The sequence below is a fragment of the Phacochoerus africanus genome, chromosome X (assembly GCF_016906955.1).
Source record: "Phacochoerus africanus isolate WHEZ1 chromosome X, ROS_Pafr_v1, whole genome shotgun sequence".
Taxonomy (NCBI): domain Eukaryota; kingdom Metazoa; phylum Chordata; class Mammalia; order Artiodactyla; family Suidae; genus Phacochoerus; species Phacochoerus africanus.
In genome coordinates this window covers 91,332,612-91,351,494 of record NC_062560.1, presented here as the reverse complement: position 1 = coordinate 91,351,494, position 18,883 = coordinate 91,332,612, and the positions used below count along the sequence as shown (strand labels likewise).

The 18,883-nt window shown below is 40.5% G+C and overlaps 1 protein-coding gene across 1 annotated transcript in view; it reads right to left on the bottom strand.

The window, feature by feature from the left end:
- TBC1D8B (TBC1 domain family member 8B) overlaps positions 1 to 18,163 on the bottom strand; it is a 73,015-nt gene extending 54,852 nt beyond the window's left edge. Inside the window, exons 1-2 of the mRNA XM_047765202.1 lie at positions 17,864 to 18,163; positions 1,287 to 1,397 (exon numbers count right to left, since the gene is read on the bottom strand). Of these exons, the coding sequence (XP_047621158.1) occupies positions 1,287 to 1,397; positions 17,864 to 17,993 (241 nt within the window). The 5' untranslated portion in view covers positions 17,994 to 18,163. The remainder of the gene's footprint in view (positions 1 to 1,286; positions 1,398 to 17,863) is intronic.
- Between the last annotated feature and the right edge of the window lie 720 nt (positions 18,164 to 18,883).

Genomic DNA, 18,883 nt, shown 5'->3' with positions numbered 1-18,883 from the left:
TTTTTTTTGTTTGTTTGTTTTTGTTTTTGTCTTTTTTTAGGGCCGCACCATGGCATATGGAAGTTCCCTGGCTAGGGGTCAAATAGGAGCTGTAGCTGCCGCCCTACACCACAGCCACAGCAACGCAGAATCTGAGCTGTGTCTTCAACCTACACCACAGCTCAGGGCAACGCCAGATCCTTACCCTACTGAGCAAGGCCAGGGATCGAACCCGCATCCTCATGGATACTAGTCGGGTTTGTTAACCACTGAGCCACGATGGGAATTCCCACATGCTTTTTTTTGAATCTTACTGAGAAGAGGGGAAAGAAGAGAGAAAAAGAAAAAGGCAGCCTTTCAATATGAAAAAAGCCATACATCTCAGATTCCAATTTAGATTAACACTATAATACCATCATAAAACAAGTAACAAACTGTCATTAATTTTGAGTTGCTTTGTTAGGAAGAATCATCCTAATTCCTCTTCTACCACAATAGATATGTGTAGAAGCATCTGAACCACCGTAGTGTGGATAAATATGTAGCATTACCTGTAAGATACCCTTTCATATTTCAAGGATGCCTTTTATAAGAAAGTAGGTACATAAAAAGGCTCCATGGAGTTCTGTCATTGCTCAGTGGGTCAGGGATCTGGTGTGGCCGTGAGCTGCGGTGCGGGCCACAGATGCTGCTTAGATCCTGCATTGCTGTAACTGTGGCATAGGCTGCAGCTACAGCTCCAATTTGACCCCTAGCCCAGGAACTTCCATATACCAAGAGTGTGCTTCCCCCCACCAAAAAAAACCAAAAAACTCCGGAGGAAAAAAAAGGCTTTGGTTTTTCAGGCTTATGTTTTCTTAGGGCTCAACCTTTAGATTTTGAGTTTGATTCTCCTCATTTGAGTTATTAGAGATGAAACAAAGTAAATTCTCATCTTCCTAAGCAGTTGGGTTAAGCAGGAGAGGCAAGTTGAAGAAAAGAGTCATACAGCAGTAGCACTGACCAAAATTTGCTCAGAACACTGTAAACCAACTATAATGGAAAAAATAAGAATCATTAAAAAAAATTTGCTCAGAATCAGCGCTGTTAGAACATATGCTTCATGTCCCTCACATTGATGGATTTAAAAAAATAATAATCTGTAATCCTTCTTAAATAAATAGATATCTTTCTAGTCTATCAAAGCAGAGTTGCACATTTAACTCATTTCTAAATCAAAATAACTGGAGAGTATAAATAAATTTAAATATTCAATTTCTTAGTGTCCTTATTTAGTTTGAAATCTATGTTTTGAAAATCATACTCACCACATGCAATTGACAGGTAAACTTGAGAATCTGGTGTTTGGTGTAGGATGCGAAATGGAGCTACTTTAGCAGTAGAGTCTAAGACTGAATCAAGAGTCCCAACCAGAAGTCCTGTTGTAATAAAGAGAATATTGAAAAAAATATCTTTCAATAAAAGAATAAGTCACGTTCAGCTGTCTAAGCCTCATGATGTATTTGCAGCACTTATCTACTTTACAAGATTGTGTATAGAACAGATAAGAATGTAGATTCTGGTACCAGAGATTACCTAGGTTTGAATTCTGGCTCTGGTATTTTCTTGTGTCCATTTGAGCCAGTTGTACTTACCTTTCCTTCGTCCTCAATTGTAAAATAAGGTGGTAAAAATGGAGCCGACCACAAAAGGTGGTTGTAAGGATGAAAACACTTAGAGCAATGCTTAACACATAGTAAAACACTCAATGTTAGTTAACACTATTATTATATAAGAAAACACTATTATTATATAAGAAAACACTATTATTATTTATTTAAACAAGATAAAAAACCTTGATTAATTAAAAGGCTTAGGTAAAGGGATTTTCTTTTTGACATGAATTCTCAATCTGGAATTCAAGGTTTTGATCATTTAGTTTCAATTTAATCATCTGATATTTCCTACTCCTCCCTAAAATAAAGTTTGCTGTTTCCTTAAACAGCTAATTTCTCCCTTAAAGTCTGCTCAGCAAGTCTCTTTTTACCTAGAACTGCAAAGGCAAGTCTTGTAGCCCAGTCTAGCTAATCCACATTCTACATTTTCTTCAAGACCCACTTGTCCCGCGAAATCTTCACTGGCAATTCCAGGCAATTATGCCTTCCATTGCCTCTGATTACTTACAGCACTTAAAGTCTATATGACACAACCTAGCATTTTGATTATTAGGCTGCTTTTTACAACTACTTTCTAAGTGCTTCTTGCATATTAAATCTTGCCTCCTTATAGATTATTAGTTTTCTGAGGACAAAAATAATGTCTTCTATCTCCAGGTTTGTATCCCTAACTTTTAACACATTGCTGGACACAACAGGAGCAAAATTTGTTGACTTAACTGTATCAATGACATGGCTGAAATACATAAATCTACCTTCCTTTTCTGAAAGCTTTGATTGGTTGAGTGTTGGTTTTACTTTATGAGACATCCCTCTTTGATTTAGCATACAGACTTTTGAGGGAAAAAATCAATTATAAAACAGGTCTTTGGCTGTTTTCCTGCCTTTACCCACTTGAAAGGAGTTAAGATTTCAAGCAAGCTTTGAATGAGAATATAGGTAAATTGGCAGATGTGAGGTAGGAAGTCATAAACATAGAGGGAGGTAGATTAGAAGAGTAGGAGAAGGAACAAAAAAAAATAAAGGGAAATTTGGCTCAGCTGAAAGGAAAGAGTGGGAGAGTAGATGTAGGAATTGGTAGAAAGTAAAACACAGGGGTCACAAATGCAGCATTAATATCAATTAGCAATCTGACAGAAGGTTTTGATAGTAAAGTATAAAGAATGAATATTGTGGCAATCATAACCTGTGCAGATTATACAGCAAAGAAATCTGATATGAAAAAAGCTATAATATGGTTTGAAGACTAAGAAAGAGCAATATGAACATCCAGACAAATATTATGAAAGATGGTACCGGGGAAGAGATAATGGGAATGAGGAGGAGAGACAGAGGAAGAGATTATATGCCAACTAATGATGAGGGAATTACTGGAGGATGTGGAGGGAAAAGGTAAAATAATTCTATCACTTTCAGCCTGAAAAAAAGTGGCTGTGAGAATTGGAGATCTGCCTCAGAGATCAAGGATAAAGTAAGAAAAGTGGGAGTTGGTCAAAGATAAAGAAAGAAAAGTGGGAGCTAAACATATCCAGATGGCCGCTTCAGAGCAATGTTATTGAAATTATTCAGGAAATGCAAAAAAAAAAAAAAAGAATGTTCTCAGTTTGAAGATGAGAAAGTAAAAATACTCGAAAAGATAAAAGAGTAGTAGTACGAGACAAACAAAAGAGGCAACTATCCTCAGGTTGAAAAAATGGAATTATGTGTACAAATGTCGAACATGTAAAAACTTGACAAAATTGTCAAAATAAAGGGATTATAAGTTCAAATAAAAGCATTCATTAAATAAACACCGCACTGTTTTAGCTGCTGGATTTACCTTCCAAGAACTTAAATTCTAAAAAAGCTTTCAAAAAAGTGTTTTCAAATTTGCAAGGAAAATCACTTGTTTCCCCTTTACCATATTTTAAATAAAAGTAGCTCGAATTGTATGTCCTTTTTTTTTAATATACACTAGAAAAGCAGTATTATAAGAATGGGAAAAAGAACAAAGAGGTAAAGAAAAGTTTTCAGCTGGAAGTTAACAGTGGGAGTGTGGATGCGTGAGAGAGGAAAGAGAAGCCACAGATAATCATTCCTGGGTAACAGAACAACAATTAGTTCTTTGATAGAAAGTTTGCAACTGGGGACAAAGCAGTCAAAATCACTGGCATGAAAGCTTTTTTTCTTTTTTGCAACCGAAATGTTTGCAAGATTTTAAGTGCCTCGCGCTATTCAGAAGGGAAATTGTTCAGTTTTTGTTAAGTGTTTTAAATCAGGCAGTTAGTGTAAAACCATGCAATAATTTGGAAGCTAGTGCTAGAATACATTCCCAGTCACTTGAGGAAGGCTTCCAGCTCATTAAAGCTATAATCATGTCCCTGCAAGTCATTTAGGAATTAATATGTGCCAATGCCTAAGTTCTAAGTGTACAAGGAGACAGACAACTTTGGGTTGCTTTTCCGTATTCATATAGGTTTATCATCTGACAGACTGAACACTCAAGTTCATTTAAGCCTACACATGGGCAGTTCTACAGCAGTACTAAATTGGGAAGAGAGTAGAAACTGTCTATCAGCTGCATGCTAGAACAAGAGATTTTAAAATATCAAGAAATTCAAATCATCCTTTGAAGATCTATAACTGAGTAAAGTATCAAAGTTCTAGACCCTACTAAAGGTCTATGTGGTTTTGGTAGCATCCTGCCATATAAGTAGCAACAGACTTCGGAAGGAAACTCATCATCATAATTGGTGTGAAATACTTTTTGTTAAATGACACAGCAAGATAAAAAGCAAGGTGGAGGGATTTCCCGTCATGGCTCATGGGTTAACGAACCCGACTAGCATCCATGAAGAGGAGGGTTCGATCCCTGGCCTTGTTCAGCGGATTAAGGATCCGGCATTGCGGGAGCTGTGGTGTAGGTCATGGCTGCGGTTCAGATCCCGAGTTGCTGTGGCTCTGGTGTAGGCTGGTGGCTGTAGCTCTGATTGGACACCTAGCCTGGGAACCTCCAGATGCCGCAGTTTGGGCCCTAAAAAGACAAAAGACAAAAAAAAAAAGATATAAACCAAGGTTCTATTATTAAAAAAAAACAACGGGCATTTTCAGGTAATAACAATAATAATAATAATAGTAATTATTATTATTTTGTCTTTTTGCCTTTTCTTGGGCTGTACCCACGGGAGGTTCCCAGGCTAGGGGTCTAATCGGAGCTATAGCCACCGGCCTACGCCACAGCCACAGCAATGCAGGATGCGAGCCTCAACTTCGACCTACACCACAGCTCACGGCAACACCAGATCGTTAACCCATTGAGCAAGGCCAGGGATCGAACCCGAAACCTCATGGTTCCTAGTCAGATTCGTTAACCACTGCGCCATGATGGGAACTCCAATTATTATTATTATTAAACAAGTGGCCGCACCTGCAGCATATGGAAGTTCCCGAGCCAGGAGTCGAGCCACAGCCAGTGCAGAAGCAACGCCGAGTAGTTATGCTTCGAGCCACACGGGAAGTCCTAGGTAATAATTATTGTTCATGAACCACTTATTTTTGGATGGATAGAGATAAAGCACCACTGACATCAGAAATGAAAACTATCCTAGCAGGTTATGTAATCCAATGTAATCTAATACATTTATCTACTCTATAGTATTCCTCAAAGAAAGCCCAGCTTTTTCCTTTTTAACTACAGAGTTCTCCCCAAGGCAGCCATTGGTGTGAATTTCTACTAATTAGAAAGTTATTTCTAAAATATTTTTGGAGTTCCTGTTGTGGCTCAGCAGTAATGAATCCAACTAGCATCCCTGAGGACATGGGTTCAATCCCTGGCCTTGCTCAGTGGGTTAAGGATCCAGCATTTCTGTGAGCTGCAGTGTAGGTTACATACACGGCTCAGTCCTGGCGTTGCTGTGGCTGTGGTGTAGGCTGGCAGCTACAGCTCCGATTTGATCCCTAACCTGGGAACTTCCATATGCTGTGGGTGCGGCCCTAAAAAGACCAAAAAAAAAAAAGAAAAGAAAAAAAAGGAAGGAGACACACTTCTTAGACAAAAGCGTAGTACCTGTGATTATAATGTCTATGGAAATTTGCTGAAAAAAATATTTTACAGATGACCCTTGAACAATGAAGAAGTTAGGTGCGTCAAACACCCATGCAGTCAAAAATCTGCATGTAACTCCATAGTTGGCCCTCCATTACCTGCAGTTCTGCATCCTTGGAAAAGATACATGTATTCCAATATTCACTGCAGCACTATATACTATAGCCAAGACATGGAAGAACCTAAATGTCCATTGACAGAGGAGTGGCTAAATAAGATGTGGTATATATACACAATGGAATATTACTCAGCCATTAAAAGGAAAGAAATCGCATTTGCAGCAACGTGGATGGACCTAGAAATTATCATGCTAAGTGAAGTCAGACAGTGAGACACCAACATCATATGGTATCATTTACATGTGGAATCTAAAAAAAGAACACAGTAAACTTCTTTGCAAAACAGATATTGACTCACAGACTTTGAAAAACTTACGGTTTCCAAATGAGATAGGTTGTGGGGTAGGGGGATGTGCTGGGGGTTTAGGATGGAAATGCTATAAAATTTGGTTGTGATGATCATTGTACAACTATAAATGTAAAAAAATTCATTAAAAAAACTGCAGATCATGTAGTACTATTATATTTATTGGGGAAAAAACCCACAATGTAATATTATTCAGCCATAAAAAGAATGAAATAATGCCATTTGCAGCAATATGGATGGACCTAGAGATTATCATACTGAGTGAAGTCAGAAAAAGACAAATATGATATCACTTATATGTGGAATCTAATAAAATGACATAAAAGAACTTATTTATAAAACAGAAACAAACTCAGATTTCAAAACCAATCTTATGGTACCAGAGGTGAAACCATTGTGGGGAGGGAGGGTGGGAATAACATATACACACGACTGTATAAAGTAGATGATTAATAAGAACTGGCTGCATAGCACAGGAAAATCTACTCAATAGTTTGCAATAACCTGGATGAGAAAGAAGAATGGATATATTTTTATGTATAACTGACTCACATTGCTGTACACCTGGAACTAATACAACATTGTAAGTCGCCTATAGTCCAATACATTTTTTCATTAAAAAAAACAAGATTAAAAGAAAAAGAAAGAAAACCCCACATAAAGGTGGACCTAAGCAGTTCAAACCCTGCATTGTTCAAGGGTGAACTGTATATATCCAGATATTACAGTAAAGTTTGGCTTCATGACTTGCCAATAGGGCCTCGTGCTTAGAAGGTCTCCATGCTGGCTACTTTATTTTATTATTTTTAAAATTTATTTATTTTTTGTCTTTTTGTCTTTCTGGGGCCTCACCTGTGGCATATGGAGGTTCCCAGGCCAGGGGTCGAATCGGAGCTGTAGCCGCCAGCCTACGCCACAGCCACAGCAATGCAGGATCCAAGCCACGCCTGAGACCTACACCATACATAGCTCACAGCAACGCCAGATCCTTAACCCACTGAGTGAGGCCAGGGATCGAACCCAAAACCTCATGGTTCCTAGTTGGATTCATTTCCGCTGTGCCATGACAGGACCTCCCATGCTTGCTATTTTAATACTTTTCTCTCACCATCTTAGCATTCTTAATTTTTGGAGTTTCCGTTGTGGCTCAGCAGTAACGAACCCTACTATTATCCATAAGGATGTGGGTTCGATCCCTGTCCTCGCTCAGTAGATTAAAGATGTGGCCGGCATTGCCGTGAGCTGCAGTGTAGGTCACAGATGTGGCTCAGCTCTAGCGTTGCTGTGGCTGTGGTGTAGGCCAGCGGCTGCAGCTCTGATTCGATCCCTAGCCTGGGACCTTCCATATGCAATGGGTGTGGCCTTAAAAAAATATTATAAATAAATAAAAATAAAATTCTTAATTTTTGGGGGGTTTCCATCGTGGTGCAGCAGAAACGAATCTGACTAGGAAACATGAGGATGTGGGTTCAATCCCTGGCCTCGCTCAGTGGGTTCAGGAGTTGCCCTGAGCTGTGGTGTAGGTCGCAGACACTGCTCAGATCTGGTGTTGCTGTGGCTGTGGCGTAAGCCAGAGGCCACAGCTCCAATTGGACCCCTAGCCTGGGAACCTCCATATGCCATGGGTGTGGCCCTAAAAGACAAAAAGACCAAAAAAAAAAAAATCTTAATTTTTGAACAAAGAGCCCTGCATTTTCATTTTGCATTGGGCCATACACATTAGGTAGCCAGTCCTGGTTTCAGTGGTTATCTCTGGGCAGCAGGATGATGAGTGATCATTATTTTCTTTTTATACCTATACATATTTTTCTAAAAATTTTCCAATGTACATTTTTTAACTTTTAAGATAGAAAAATAAAGTTATTTCTTAACGCATTTAGAAAACAAAGAAAAAGGAAGGTCTTTCTTAGGATAAGTAAAATGCTACTGCCTTGCAACTTTGGGACAAATACAAAACGCTCTATTCAACATGATAGGTCTTCAAATACTATAATTATAGTTATCTTCTTTCACCTTTGTTATTCTTCTCTTCTCCTAGCTTAAAATACACCTAGTTCTTTCACATGTTTGTTATATGATTGTCTGGGCTTCTTATTTCTTCTACCATTCTCTTAACATATGTATTTGCCAAAGCCTCTTATAAAATGTGTCATTCAAACCTAAATACTAGATAAGATCTGAACAAATGCAAGGGTTTTTTTTTTTAATATTGTGGGCTACATGGTTCTATTAATATAGTGAACAATCATATTAGTTTTAGTCATACATCATATCATCACCATACTAAGATTGTGATCAACTAACCTGCTTTGATCTTTTTCACAAATAAAAGCACCAACCTAGGTAGTCTCTGTCCTGTACAGCTGATTTTAAAAAACCGATTAAATGAAGTTTACATTTACCCCTGTTAAATTTTATCTCACTGATTTCAACTGTGTATTTTAACTTGTCCAGATCTTTCTTAATCTAGATTTTTATCTTCTATGATGGTGATTCTCAACCCTAAATGCAAATCTGAATCATTTGGAGGAGTTCAAAAACTACTCAAGCTTAACTTTTAAAACTATTAAAGCCTGGAGATTCTAATTTAATTCATCTGGGATATGGCCCAGGTCTTCTATTTTTTTCCTTAAGTTAGTATTATAAAAATTTTCAAAAAGAGAGAATAATATACTAATACTTCTATGTGCCATCACCAAACTTGAAAAATATCAACATTTTATCATCTTCTATTGTTTGTCCCTCTTAGCGTATTTTTTTTTTTTTTTCCTTTTTAAGGCCATACCTGTGGCATATGGAAGTTCCTGGGCTAGGGGTGGAATCTGAGCTGCAGCTGCTAGCTTATGACAGCCACAACACCAGATCCGAGCCGCATCTGCAACCTATGCCGATCCTTAACCCACTGAGCAAGGCTAGGGATCGACCCCCATCCTCCTGGATACTAGTCAGGTTCTTTTTATTTTATTTTTTTATTTTTTAATTTTTTTTGTCTTTTTGCCATTTCTTGGGCCACTGCCGTGGCATATGGAGGTTCCCAAGCTAGGGGTCGAATCGGAGCTGTAGCTGCCAGCCTACGCCAGAGCCACAGCAACGCGGGATCCAAGCCACGTCTGCGACCTACACCACAGCTCATGGCCACGCCGGATCCTTAACCCACTGAGCAAGGGCAGGGATTGAGCCCGCAACCTCATGGTTCCTAGTCGGATTCGTTAACCACTGCGCCACAACGGGAACTCCCTAGTCGGGTTCTTAACCTGCTGAGCCACAATGGAAACTCCCCTCCTAGAGTATTTTAAAGTAAATCCCAGATATCGTATCATTTTACCCATACATACTCCAGGATCATTTAGTTTGTATAAAAGGTTCTCAGTTGACTCTAACATGCAGCCAGTGTTGAGAAAACTGATCTATGGTATTAATTGTCTCTTTCGACTTTCAGACACCTGCAAAATTGATAAACATTCCTTTTTTACATTATGTTAATGATAATGACGAACAAGTAGGTCCAAGAGCTGAGTTTTGGAGGAAGGGATACTATAAAATAGCCAACTCTTGAAGATGGTACTCATTATCAATGCACTAGTTTAGTACATTTTCATTTGACAAGTGGCTCTTTCTGCTTGTAAACTAAATTGAGGACACTGTGTAAGGCAACACTGCCTGAGCTGCAGAAGTGTCATTAAAATGAATTTCCTGGAGTTCCCGTCGTGGCGCGGTGGTTGGTGGGTCCGACTGGGAACCATGAGGTTGCGGGTTCGGTCCCTGCCCTTGCTCTGTGGGTTGACGATCCGGCGTTGCCGTGAGCTGTGGTGTGGGTTGCAGACGCGGCTCAGATCCCACGTTGCTGTGGCTCTGGCGTAGGCCTGTGGCTACAGCTCCGATTGGACCCCTAGCCTGGGAACCTCCATATGCCGCGGGAGTGGCCAGGAAATAGCAACAACAACAACAACAACAACAAAAAGACAAAAAGACAAAAAAAAAATTGAACTTCCTAATACAAATAAGATTTAATTTCCATTCTAAGTAAAATGTTTGATTATAAATTTTAGCCAAAGGAATGACTGCTGGAACTTTAGAGTGGATTCTGTATCCTGTCTTAAGTTGCCACGTTTACAAAGTCAAACAAGTACACCTTCTTCACTGAATTTTTTATAATCTCAAGTTCATTAAATGTTAATGAACAAAGTAATTAGTAAACTGACAACATACTTAGTAGGAAAGAGAGGAGAAAGCAGTGTTCTCAGTAGAGGCTGTAGGTTTTCCTGTCTACTGCTTTTGCTACCAGATGTAAATCCTTAAAACAAGACTGTGAATGCTTATTTGATAATAATCGGATAGCCACCGTTGACATTTTGAAAGCTGCCAGCTTTGGAAAACAGTTAATAATTCTTTTGTCCTGTTTTCCTTCTCGCTGTATTCCTTTAAAGACATTTACTTGAAAGCTGGATCTATGTAAGCACTCATTTCCTTCCCTAACCGAAATCTATGTTTCATTAAAGGATTTAGAATTTTTTAAAGGTAAGTAATTGATGCCAAAAATGGCAGATTACAATGTCATGTGGGGAAAAAAAGAATACATGAATTATTGATTAAACTCAGCTAAAGATTAGAACCGTCTAAGGATTAAAACATAAGAAATATGAGAATTGTTTACCGTCTTTATTTACAGCGCCTTAATACACTTTGACTTATGCGTCAATGTACAAAAAGAGTAGCCCTCAGAAAATTAAAGAAAATACATCTGAATTCCTAGGTGCAAAGTAAAAACCAAGTGTGGCAGCAAAAGAATAAACTTATATATAGTACAGTACTTTAAAAACATTATTTAGAGGAGTTCCCATCGTGGCGCAGTGGAAATGAATCTGACTAGGAACCATGAGGTTGCAGGTTTGATCCCTGGCCTCACTCAGTGGGTTAAAGATCCGGCATTGTCGTGAGCTGTGGTGTAGGTCGAAGATGTGGCTTGGACCTGGCGTGGCTGTGGCTGTGGTGTAGGCCGGCAGCTGTAGCTCCGATTGGACGCCCCTAGCCAGGGAACCTCCATATGCTGCAGGTCCGGCCCTACAAAGCCAAAAAAAAAAAAAAAAAAAAAAAAAGGAACTAAACCTGGCCACGATTTTGGTTAGTTTAAAACAAGAGGACACCTACGACAATGATAAAAATCAACAAATGTGATTATCTTGTTTTAAAAAGTCACTTTTTTTTATACTGGAGTAAGAAAGAAAAAAACAAGACTATCTAGGCTGGAGTTGAAAGGGCAGTGGAGACAAACAACAAAGGTTTAATTCTCAGGTCCCTTTAATTTTCTAACTCAGGTTTCCTAGGTTTTCCTCTTTTGTTGATTAGGGCATTGCTCTTCAACAACTTTTCTAGTTGCTCAGGGCACTATACCTTGGGTCTCATATTTTTAACCACAAATATATGAATCTGGAGTACTTTCTGTGTCCCCAACAAATGCCATCTTTTGCTTTTGCACTATCATATCATTCCTCCCACTTAGAATGTCCTCCCCAGTTCTCTCCACCAAACCACATTCCAGATATTGTTAGTGCTGAGAGATGGCTTATTTAATTAAAGAACAATCCAAATGGGGTTTTGGCAAGTTGCTCCACAGATGTCACCTTGGACTTCTGCCACTAGAATACCACCTATTGTTATTAATCACTGCTTTTAGGAAATCTTTGTATTATTTAACAGGACATTGGATAAGCACACATTACACCAGATCCTGGGCCTGGAAAATCGCTTTGGGAGTTTCAAATACTCCGCGTGCACAACTATGTATGAGCCACTCGAACCAGGCTGATATTATTATTGATTATCCTAGTAATAACATATTCCCTTGCTTTCTTGTTTATTATTTTTCTGTCCCATCAGATTATAAAATCTGTGAGGGTAGACACTATTTCTGTTTTATTCATGGCTGTGTATCAAGTACACAGGACAGCAGCCAGCTACCACACATTTTTCTGCTTCCCTTCACAGCAAAATTCCTAGCCAGAATTATGTATATTTACTCTGCTCCCAAATATCTGCTTGGCTCATACACTCTAGTTCCTCTGGTCTGTGTTCATAGGTCACCTTGAAGAAGGCTTCCTGGACCAAATTTATCTAAAATACCGACTCCCTACTCTCTTTATTACTATACCTTATTTGATTTTTTTTTTGTATCGATTACCACCAGCAGCCACATATTTTTTTTGTCTTCTTTTTAGGGCCACACTCTCAGCATATGGAGGTTCCAGGGTAGGGGTCGAATCGGAGCTGTTGCTGTCTGCCTACACCACAGCCACAGCAATTCGGGATCCGAGCTGCGTCTGCATCCTACACCACAGCTCACGGCAACACCGGATCCTTAACCCACTGATCGAGGCCAGGGATCAAACCTGCATCCTCATGGATACTAGTCGGGTTCCTTACCACTGAGCCACAACAGGAACTCCTTTTTTTTTTTTTTTAAGTAGCCATATATTATTTATTTGTCTCCCTCAACTAGAATGTTAGCCCCATGAGAAAAGGGATTTTGGGTTTGCTCACTGCTGTTATCTCTAGCACCTAAAACAGTGCTGGATTTTTAGAAGGCACTTGGTAATTATGTGTTGAATGAATATATCTTGTATCATCAGATTAAGGATTTATTCTTGTTTTTTGTTTTTTGTTTCTGTTTTTGTTCTTTTTTTGTCTTTTTGCCATTTCTTGGGCCGCTCCTGTGGCATATGCAAGTTCCCAGGCTAGGGGTTGAATCGGAGCTGTAGCCACCAGCCTACACCAGAGCCACAGCAACACGGGATCCGAGCCGCGTCTGCGACCTACACCACAGCTCACGGCAACGCTGGATCCTTAACCCACTGAGTAAGGCCAGGGATCGAACCTGCAACCTCATGGTTCCTAGTTGGATTCATTAACCCCTGCGCCACGATGGGTACTCCAGGATTTATTCTTATCTTTTGTGCTCATATAGCAGCAGCAAAAGGTGGAAAACTGGGCAGATTTTCTAACATAAAAGCAATAAAATGCTACAAATTTAGACCCTATTTGATCTTCAGGTACAGGAAATGGCACTTAACATCTTATTCCTTCATTAATAGATAAGGGAATGTTAAATGTTTATATAGTTGCTCACGGGTTTCAAAACTCATTTGACTCATAAAAATGCCCGTGAGATAGGAAAGATAAGTTTTGTTCCCATTTTACAAGTGACAAAACAAAGCCTTTACAAAATAATTACAACTGAATAGGCACACAAAAATATTAACGAATCAGGGAAGATAAAGGAAGCAGGGTTAATGGGGTAAGTAGAATTACTGGGCAAGGTGATATATGTGTTATTTGCAGAGTTGTGCATGTAGTTCACTCATTAAAATCTCACATGCTAACCCCTGAGAAGGGTAAATTACACTGTGCTCAGTTCCTTCCCTGGAACACTTTGATCCACGTGAAATCAAGTAAAAAGTCACCTTTAGGGATCTCTTTGAATGACAGAGAACAGCTCTGTAGGTTTTGAAAAATTAAGGATGGTCAGTGGCATTGCTTTATTTATTTATTTATTTATTTTTATTTCTTTTATTTTTTTGGCTGCACCTGCAGCATATGGAAGTTCCTGGGCCAGGGACTGAATTCCAGCTACTGGCGGATCCTTTAATCCACTGCTCGGGCCAGGGATCAAACCTGTGCCTCCCCAGGGAGCCAAACTGCTGTAGACAGGTGTTTTCTTTGGGTTTGGGGTTTTTTTTTTTTGTCCTTTTAGGGCCACATCCACGGCATATGGAGGTTCCCAAGCTAGGGGCTGAATCGGAGCTGTAGCTGCCGGCCTACACCACAGCCACAGCAACTCGGGATCCGAGCTGCGTCTGCAACCTACACCACAGCTCACGGCCACGCTGTATCCTTAACCCACTGAGCGAGGCCAGGGATCAAACCTGCAACCTCATGGTTCCTAGTTGGACTCGTTTCTGCTAAGCCACGACAGGAACTCTTGTAGGCAGGTTCTTAATCCACTTTGCCACAGTGGGAACTCAAGTGTCATCACTTCTTAGTCTTTTATTAGAATGAAATCTACTTGACAACAAATATTATAGATGTGGCTCGGATCCCGCATTGCTGTGGCTGGCGTAGGCCGGCAGCTATGGCTCCAATTAGACCCCTAGCCTGGGAACCTCCATATGCTCCGGGTGCAGCCCTAAAAAGACAAAAAGACAAAAAAAAATGAAGTCTGAGGGGGACTGTCAATCCAACACACAAGAACCTGCTTACACTATTCATATACAGAAAAATTCAAGAGTAAAATACTCTCAACAAACTATCTAGATTAAAGCTTCCTAATTGGCAAATTTTCCTAAGTCCCATATACTAGTGTACTTAATAGAATGCAGCCCCATAATTTCACTCATGTAGTGGCTCCCATCTGCCAAGCAGAGCAAATTGTTGATTTGTGCTTAATAAGCCAAATATGCGTAAATTATTTTTAATTACATAAAGCTAGGTGCTAAATTTAGGTGCCAGAGAAAAGTCATCACCCTACCAGCCAGGAGGAACAAGCAAAAATAAAAGGTAACTGCAAAAAACCAGAAGGGTGAATTACTTCTCTTAAGTGAAAACCACTTTATCTGAAAAATAATCTTATGTATAACAAAACTCACAAGATACTCCACCCTGTTGTGAACCGGGACAATTAAGATAAAGCTAGGCAAATCGTAAGTAGTCTATCAGATATCCACTAGAAGTGTTTCAGAAATTTAGAAAAGGCCTTCAGAATTCTAACTTCCAAATTAGCCTCCTGCTATAACCATTCTAGGATTCTCTGTTGCTCCAATTCCATTATTAGAATTTTAAAAAGGCCAACGAACTTCACCAAGTTCATAACTAAAGTCATTACATTGCTGGTCCTTACTGCCAATTATCACATGGCCAAGAAATGAAATCTTAAAGAAAGTACAACTATTAACATTTCTAGATGGTCATTATCTTTTCTTCATTAAAGCAAAATGTATAAACGAATCTTTTAAAGGAGGAGCACCTAACACTGGATTTTAGCAAACAAAATGGACAAAGGCAAGCTTATGCTGGCGCAAACTCCTATGAGAGCTAATGCAAACGTAGATTTGTGGTAAAGCACAGCAACGCTCGTGGCTTCATAGTTTTAAGTAAGAATACAGTAATTGAGCAGCCATGAAAATCAGTACACATTTTTTCTCTGGACCAAAGAGAACCAAACAAACCTTAAAAACATCTATTTGCTTCATTCTGATGCATTTTATTTAATTTACATGAAATATAGTGGCCCCTCTCATGTGGTAATTTCAAGCATCTTGATAACACCACAGGTAAAGCGAAAATGCAGACATACAAATGGAGCACAAAAACGGGGCTCTGGCTATTCTCAACACACAAGTGTGGCAGAAATCTTGGCTTATTTCTTCAGACAAAGCACTTAATCTAGAGAAATGGAGCTAGAGTAAATGGGAGTGGGACAGAGATAAGAAATTGGTACAAGCAACTGATCCATGCTTTAAGAAAGCAGGTCAAATGAAAAACCAAACACAGAAAACAGTTTTTATTTAAAGGAAATGTGCAACAAGTAAAAAAAAAACCATTTACTACTATATAACAGGGCTGGATCCTCAAAAATCTGATTTACCTATTACTTTCCAGGAACACAGTTGTATAAAGTGAAATACATTTATTTGGTAAATGTGAGCAGGAGCACCAGGAAGATTCTGGTCAAGTAGAGTTATGGGGAACCGAAATATGCTGTGACCCCGAGCTGGAACATCTATTTTAAATATATTCTGATCTGTTCTCAATAGACTCAAGTGGATAAATTACATAACTGGGTAACTATGAACATTGATTCTCAAATTTTAATCTGGAAAACATAGCCATCTATTAAATGGAAAGACTCCTCTGCACAATAATATTTGTAATTTTTGAAAATCAGAAAAGGACAAAATGTGAAGCATTTGGGGGGTGAGTTTTTGGGGATTTTTGGTTGGTTGGTTGGTTGGTTGGTTTTAGGCCCACCCAGGGGCATGTGGAAGAAACCCGCACCATAGCAGTGACCCAAGCCGCTGCAGTGACGCCAGATCCTTAACCTGCTGTGCCACAGGAGAACTCCAAAATGTGATCAATGAGGCAATTCTTGTCGCTGTATTTTCAAGAAAGCCTTTTTAGAAGCTGGATAGGATGAATGGGTCTTGCAGGGTTTTTTTTTTTTTTTTTTTTTTTAATGTCCCACAGAACCTCAGAATTCTCTCCACACTGCGGGTGTTTAGAAAAAAAAGAAAATAACAGCACATGTTCATCACCATCTCAACAACACACACTGATTTGGCACCTATTTATTATCTTTCATTTCATCCTCTCAACTCTGAGGTAGACACCATTTAACAGGAGAGAAAAAGCAATGTCATCTCCTCTGTGAAGCTTGACACAATCTTTCAGTTATTTGATTCTAATTACAATTTGCTTGGTTTAGTAGTTATGGGTTATATTTACAATTTGCATGGTTTGCTGGTTACTTCCCCCAAACCCGGCCCTCTACCACTTATCCAGATTATGAGTACTTTAAAGGCAGGGAACTGAATCTTAATTATCTTTGTGCCCTAGCATTCCATGTGGCACATAGTAGGTGCTTAAGTTTGAGTAAATGAAAGAATTTGTCGAATGTCATTCAACCAGAGATTAAGGATGGGACTAAAATGCAGTTTTTGGGACTCGTTCTTCCCATTCCTTCTTGCTGCTTAGTTAAGCCTGGTCCATCACTTCAAGGCCACAATACCAAAGGAGAAACTGTCACGAAAAAAGCTCTGATCTCCCCGACGACCAAAACTTTCAATGCCCATGCCCTAGACGACTGGTCTCAAAACCAAATTCCTTGGAGGTTTTACACCTTTGACCCAGATAGAGTTCTTGATCTGTAAATCAAAGTGAAGGCAGGATGGATTAGGCGGGAAGAGAAACTTCCGTTTGTTTAAATGGTTTGCTTACAGCCTTGGCTTTGAAAGAAAGGGCAGCGCCAAACTCTCAAGAGAAATGAATTACGACAGTTTCTTTGGGAGGGGATCCCAAGCACAGAAAACTTGGCAACAAAGAGGAAGATGCTAAATCGGGGTGGGGGTGGGGTGTCAGCAATTCTGAGACCTACCTCTCGCCCTCCCCCGCCCCGGACTCCCTATTCTCTCATTTGATGTTGATCCCTCGAGATAGGACTGGAGCGCCTCCTTGTCTCCTCATCATCCCCCCTCCCACACAATTACCGCCCCCCGACTCCGGCCCGAGTGGTGATGATCTATGGAGGGGGGTGTAAAAAAGTTAAGTCCACAACTGCGAGCCTGCCCTAGTCACCTGCCAAAATGCGACCTGCCCACGTCTAACGCTCGTCACCAGCCCCCTCCCCCATGGGAAGCGACAGGGCAGGTACTCAGCCTCAGAAAGAACCCCCTCCTTTACCTCGGATTGTTCCCTAGCCTCAGAAAGAACTCCTCCTCCCTTTTCCGGTCCCCCTCAAGGAGCGACAACCGATCCGGGGAGGCGTCCTCGGGACTCGATGAGGGGAACGAAAGGTGGCGGGAGAGGAACCCTAGTGCCCCTCCGTCACCCCCAGCGCCCAGGGTTTAGCACTGGGCACGGGGCGGCGACTAGTAACTGACTCCCTCACCACCTTTTAAGGACCAGCAAACACTGCCCCGAGGCGAGATGGGGGGCAATGGCCACTGCTTACCTGTGAGTCCCCCTCCGCCTTCCTCTCCGTAGCCCCGACGCCGCTGCAGCACGAAGTAGTCGTTGGACCTTTCCATCAGCCACAGCTTCAGCGCATTTTTCAGGAGCACTTCCTCGGGCTTCAGCCACATAGCGAAGAACTTTGTGCCGCCCGGGGGCAGCGACCCAGATGCCCTCCTCACCTCACCCCCTCCACCCGTTTCCTTCCCTCTACTTCTCCTCCCACCAAATCCGCCTCAGGCGGCAGCCGCTCAGATTCTGGTTTTCCACACTTCCCCCAACCCTCCCTTCTCTCCCACGTAGGCAGAGAGATTGCCAATTCCCTCCCACAGCGCTACCGCCCGACTGGGAAATAGTCCCGTTTCTTTTCCTTCTGGGAGTTGTAGTTTTCTCCCAGTTTTTTCTGTATCCAAGCATCAGCAGCGCAGGACTACACTTCCCACAATCCACAGGGGGTGAGAACTAGGTGGGAGTGCTTTCAAAGCGGGTCCCGCCACCAGTTAAGTGGATTTTGCCTATGGAAAGTTTAAAACGGTTTTGTGTCAAATAAGTGAGTCCCGGGTATAAAACTTGTTTCTTTTCATCATTTTACAGCCGAGGTGTTAAACTGTAGAATACAAATTTTCCGGAATTTGGGAGTAACGGACGGCTATTCTGGGAAGGAGCAGCAGCGGCAACCAACGTTTAATGAACTCTTACTATGTACTAAAGCGATTTCACGTACAATGCCTCATGCAATCCTTACTGAAGTCTCACGAAATATATCTCATTCCTCACTTAGCACATAAATAAACCAGTGCTCAGACAGGTTAGGTGACTTATCCAAGGTCACACAATAAGTGGACTCTGATACGATTCTTTGTCTGATTCAAAATCTGCCTTAGATAAAGCTTTTTCTGCCCTTCCTGTAGGAAGAATATAAAATCTCCAGAAGCTATGTAGTGTTTTTTTATGCCATGTGCTCCTCCCTTCCCCGATTTCTTTATTGAACTATTGTAATATGCCACAGAAAATGTCATCC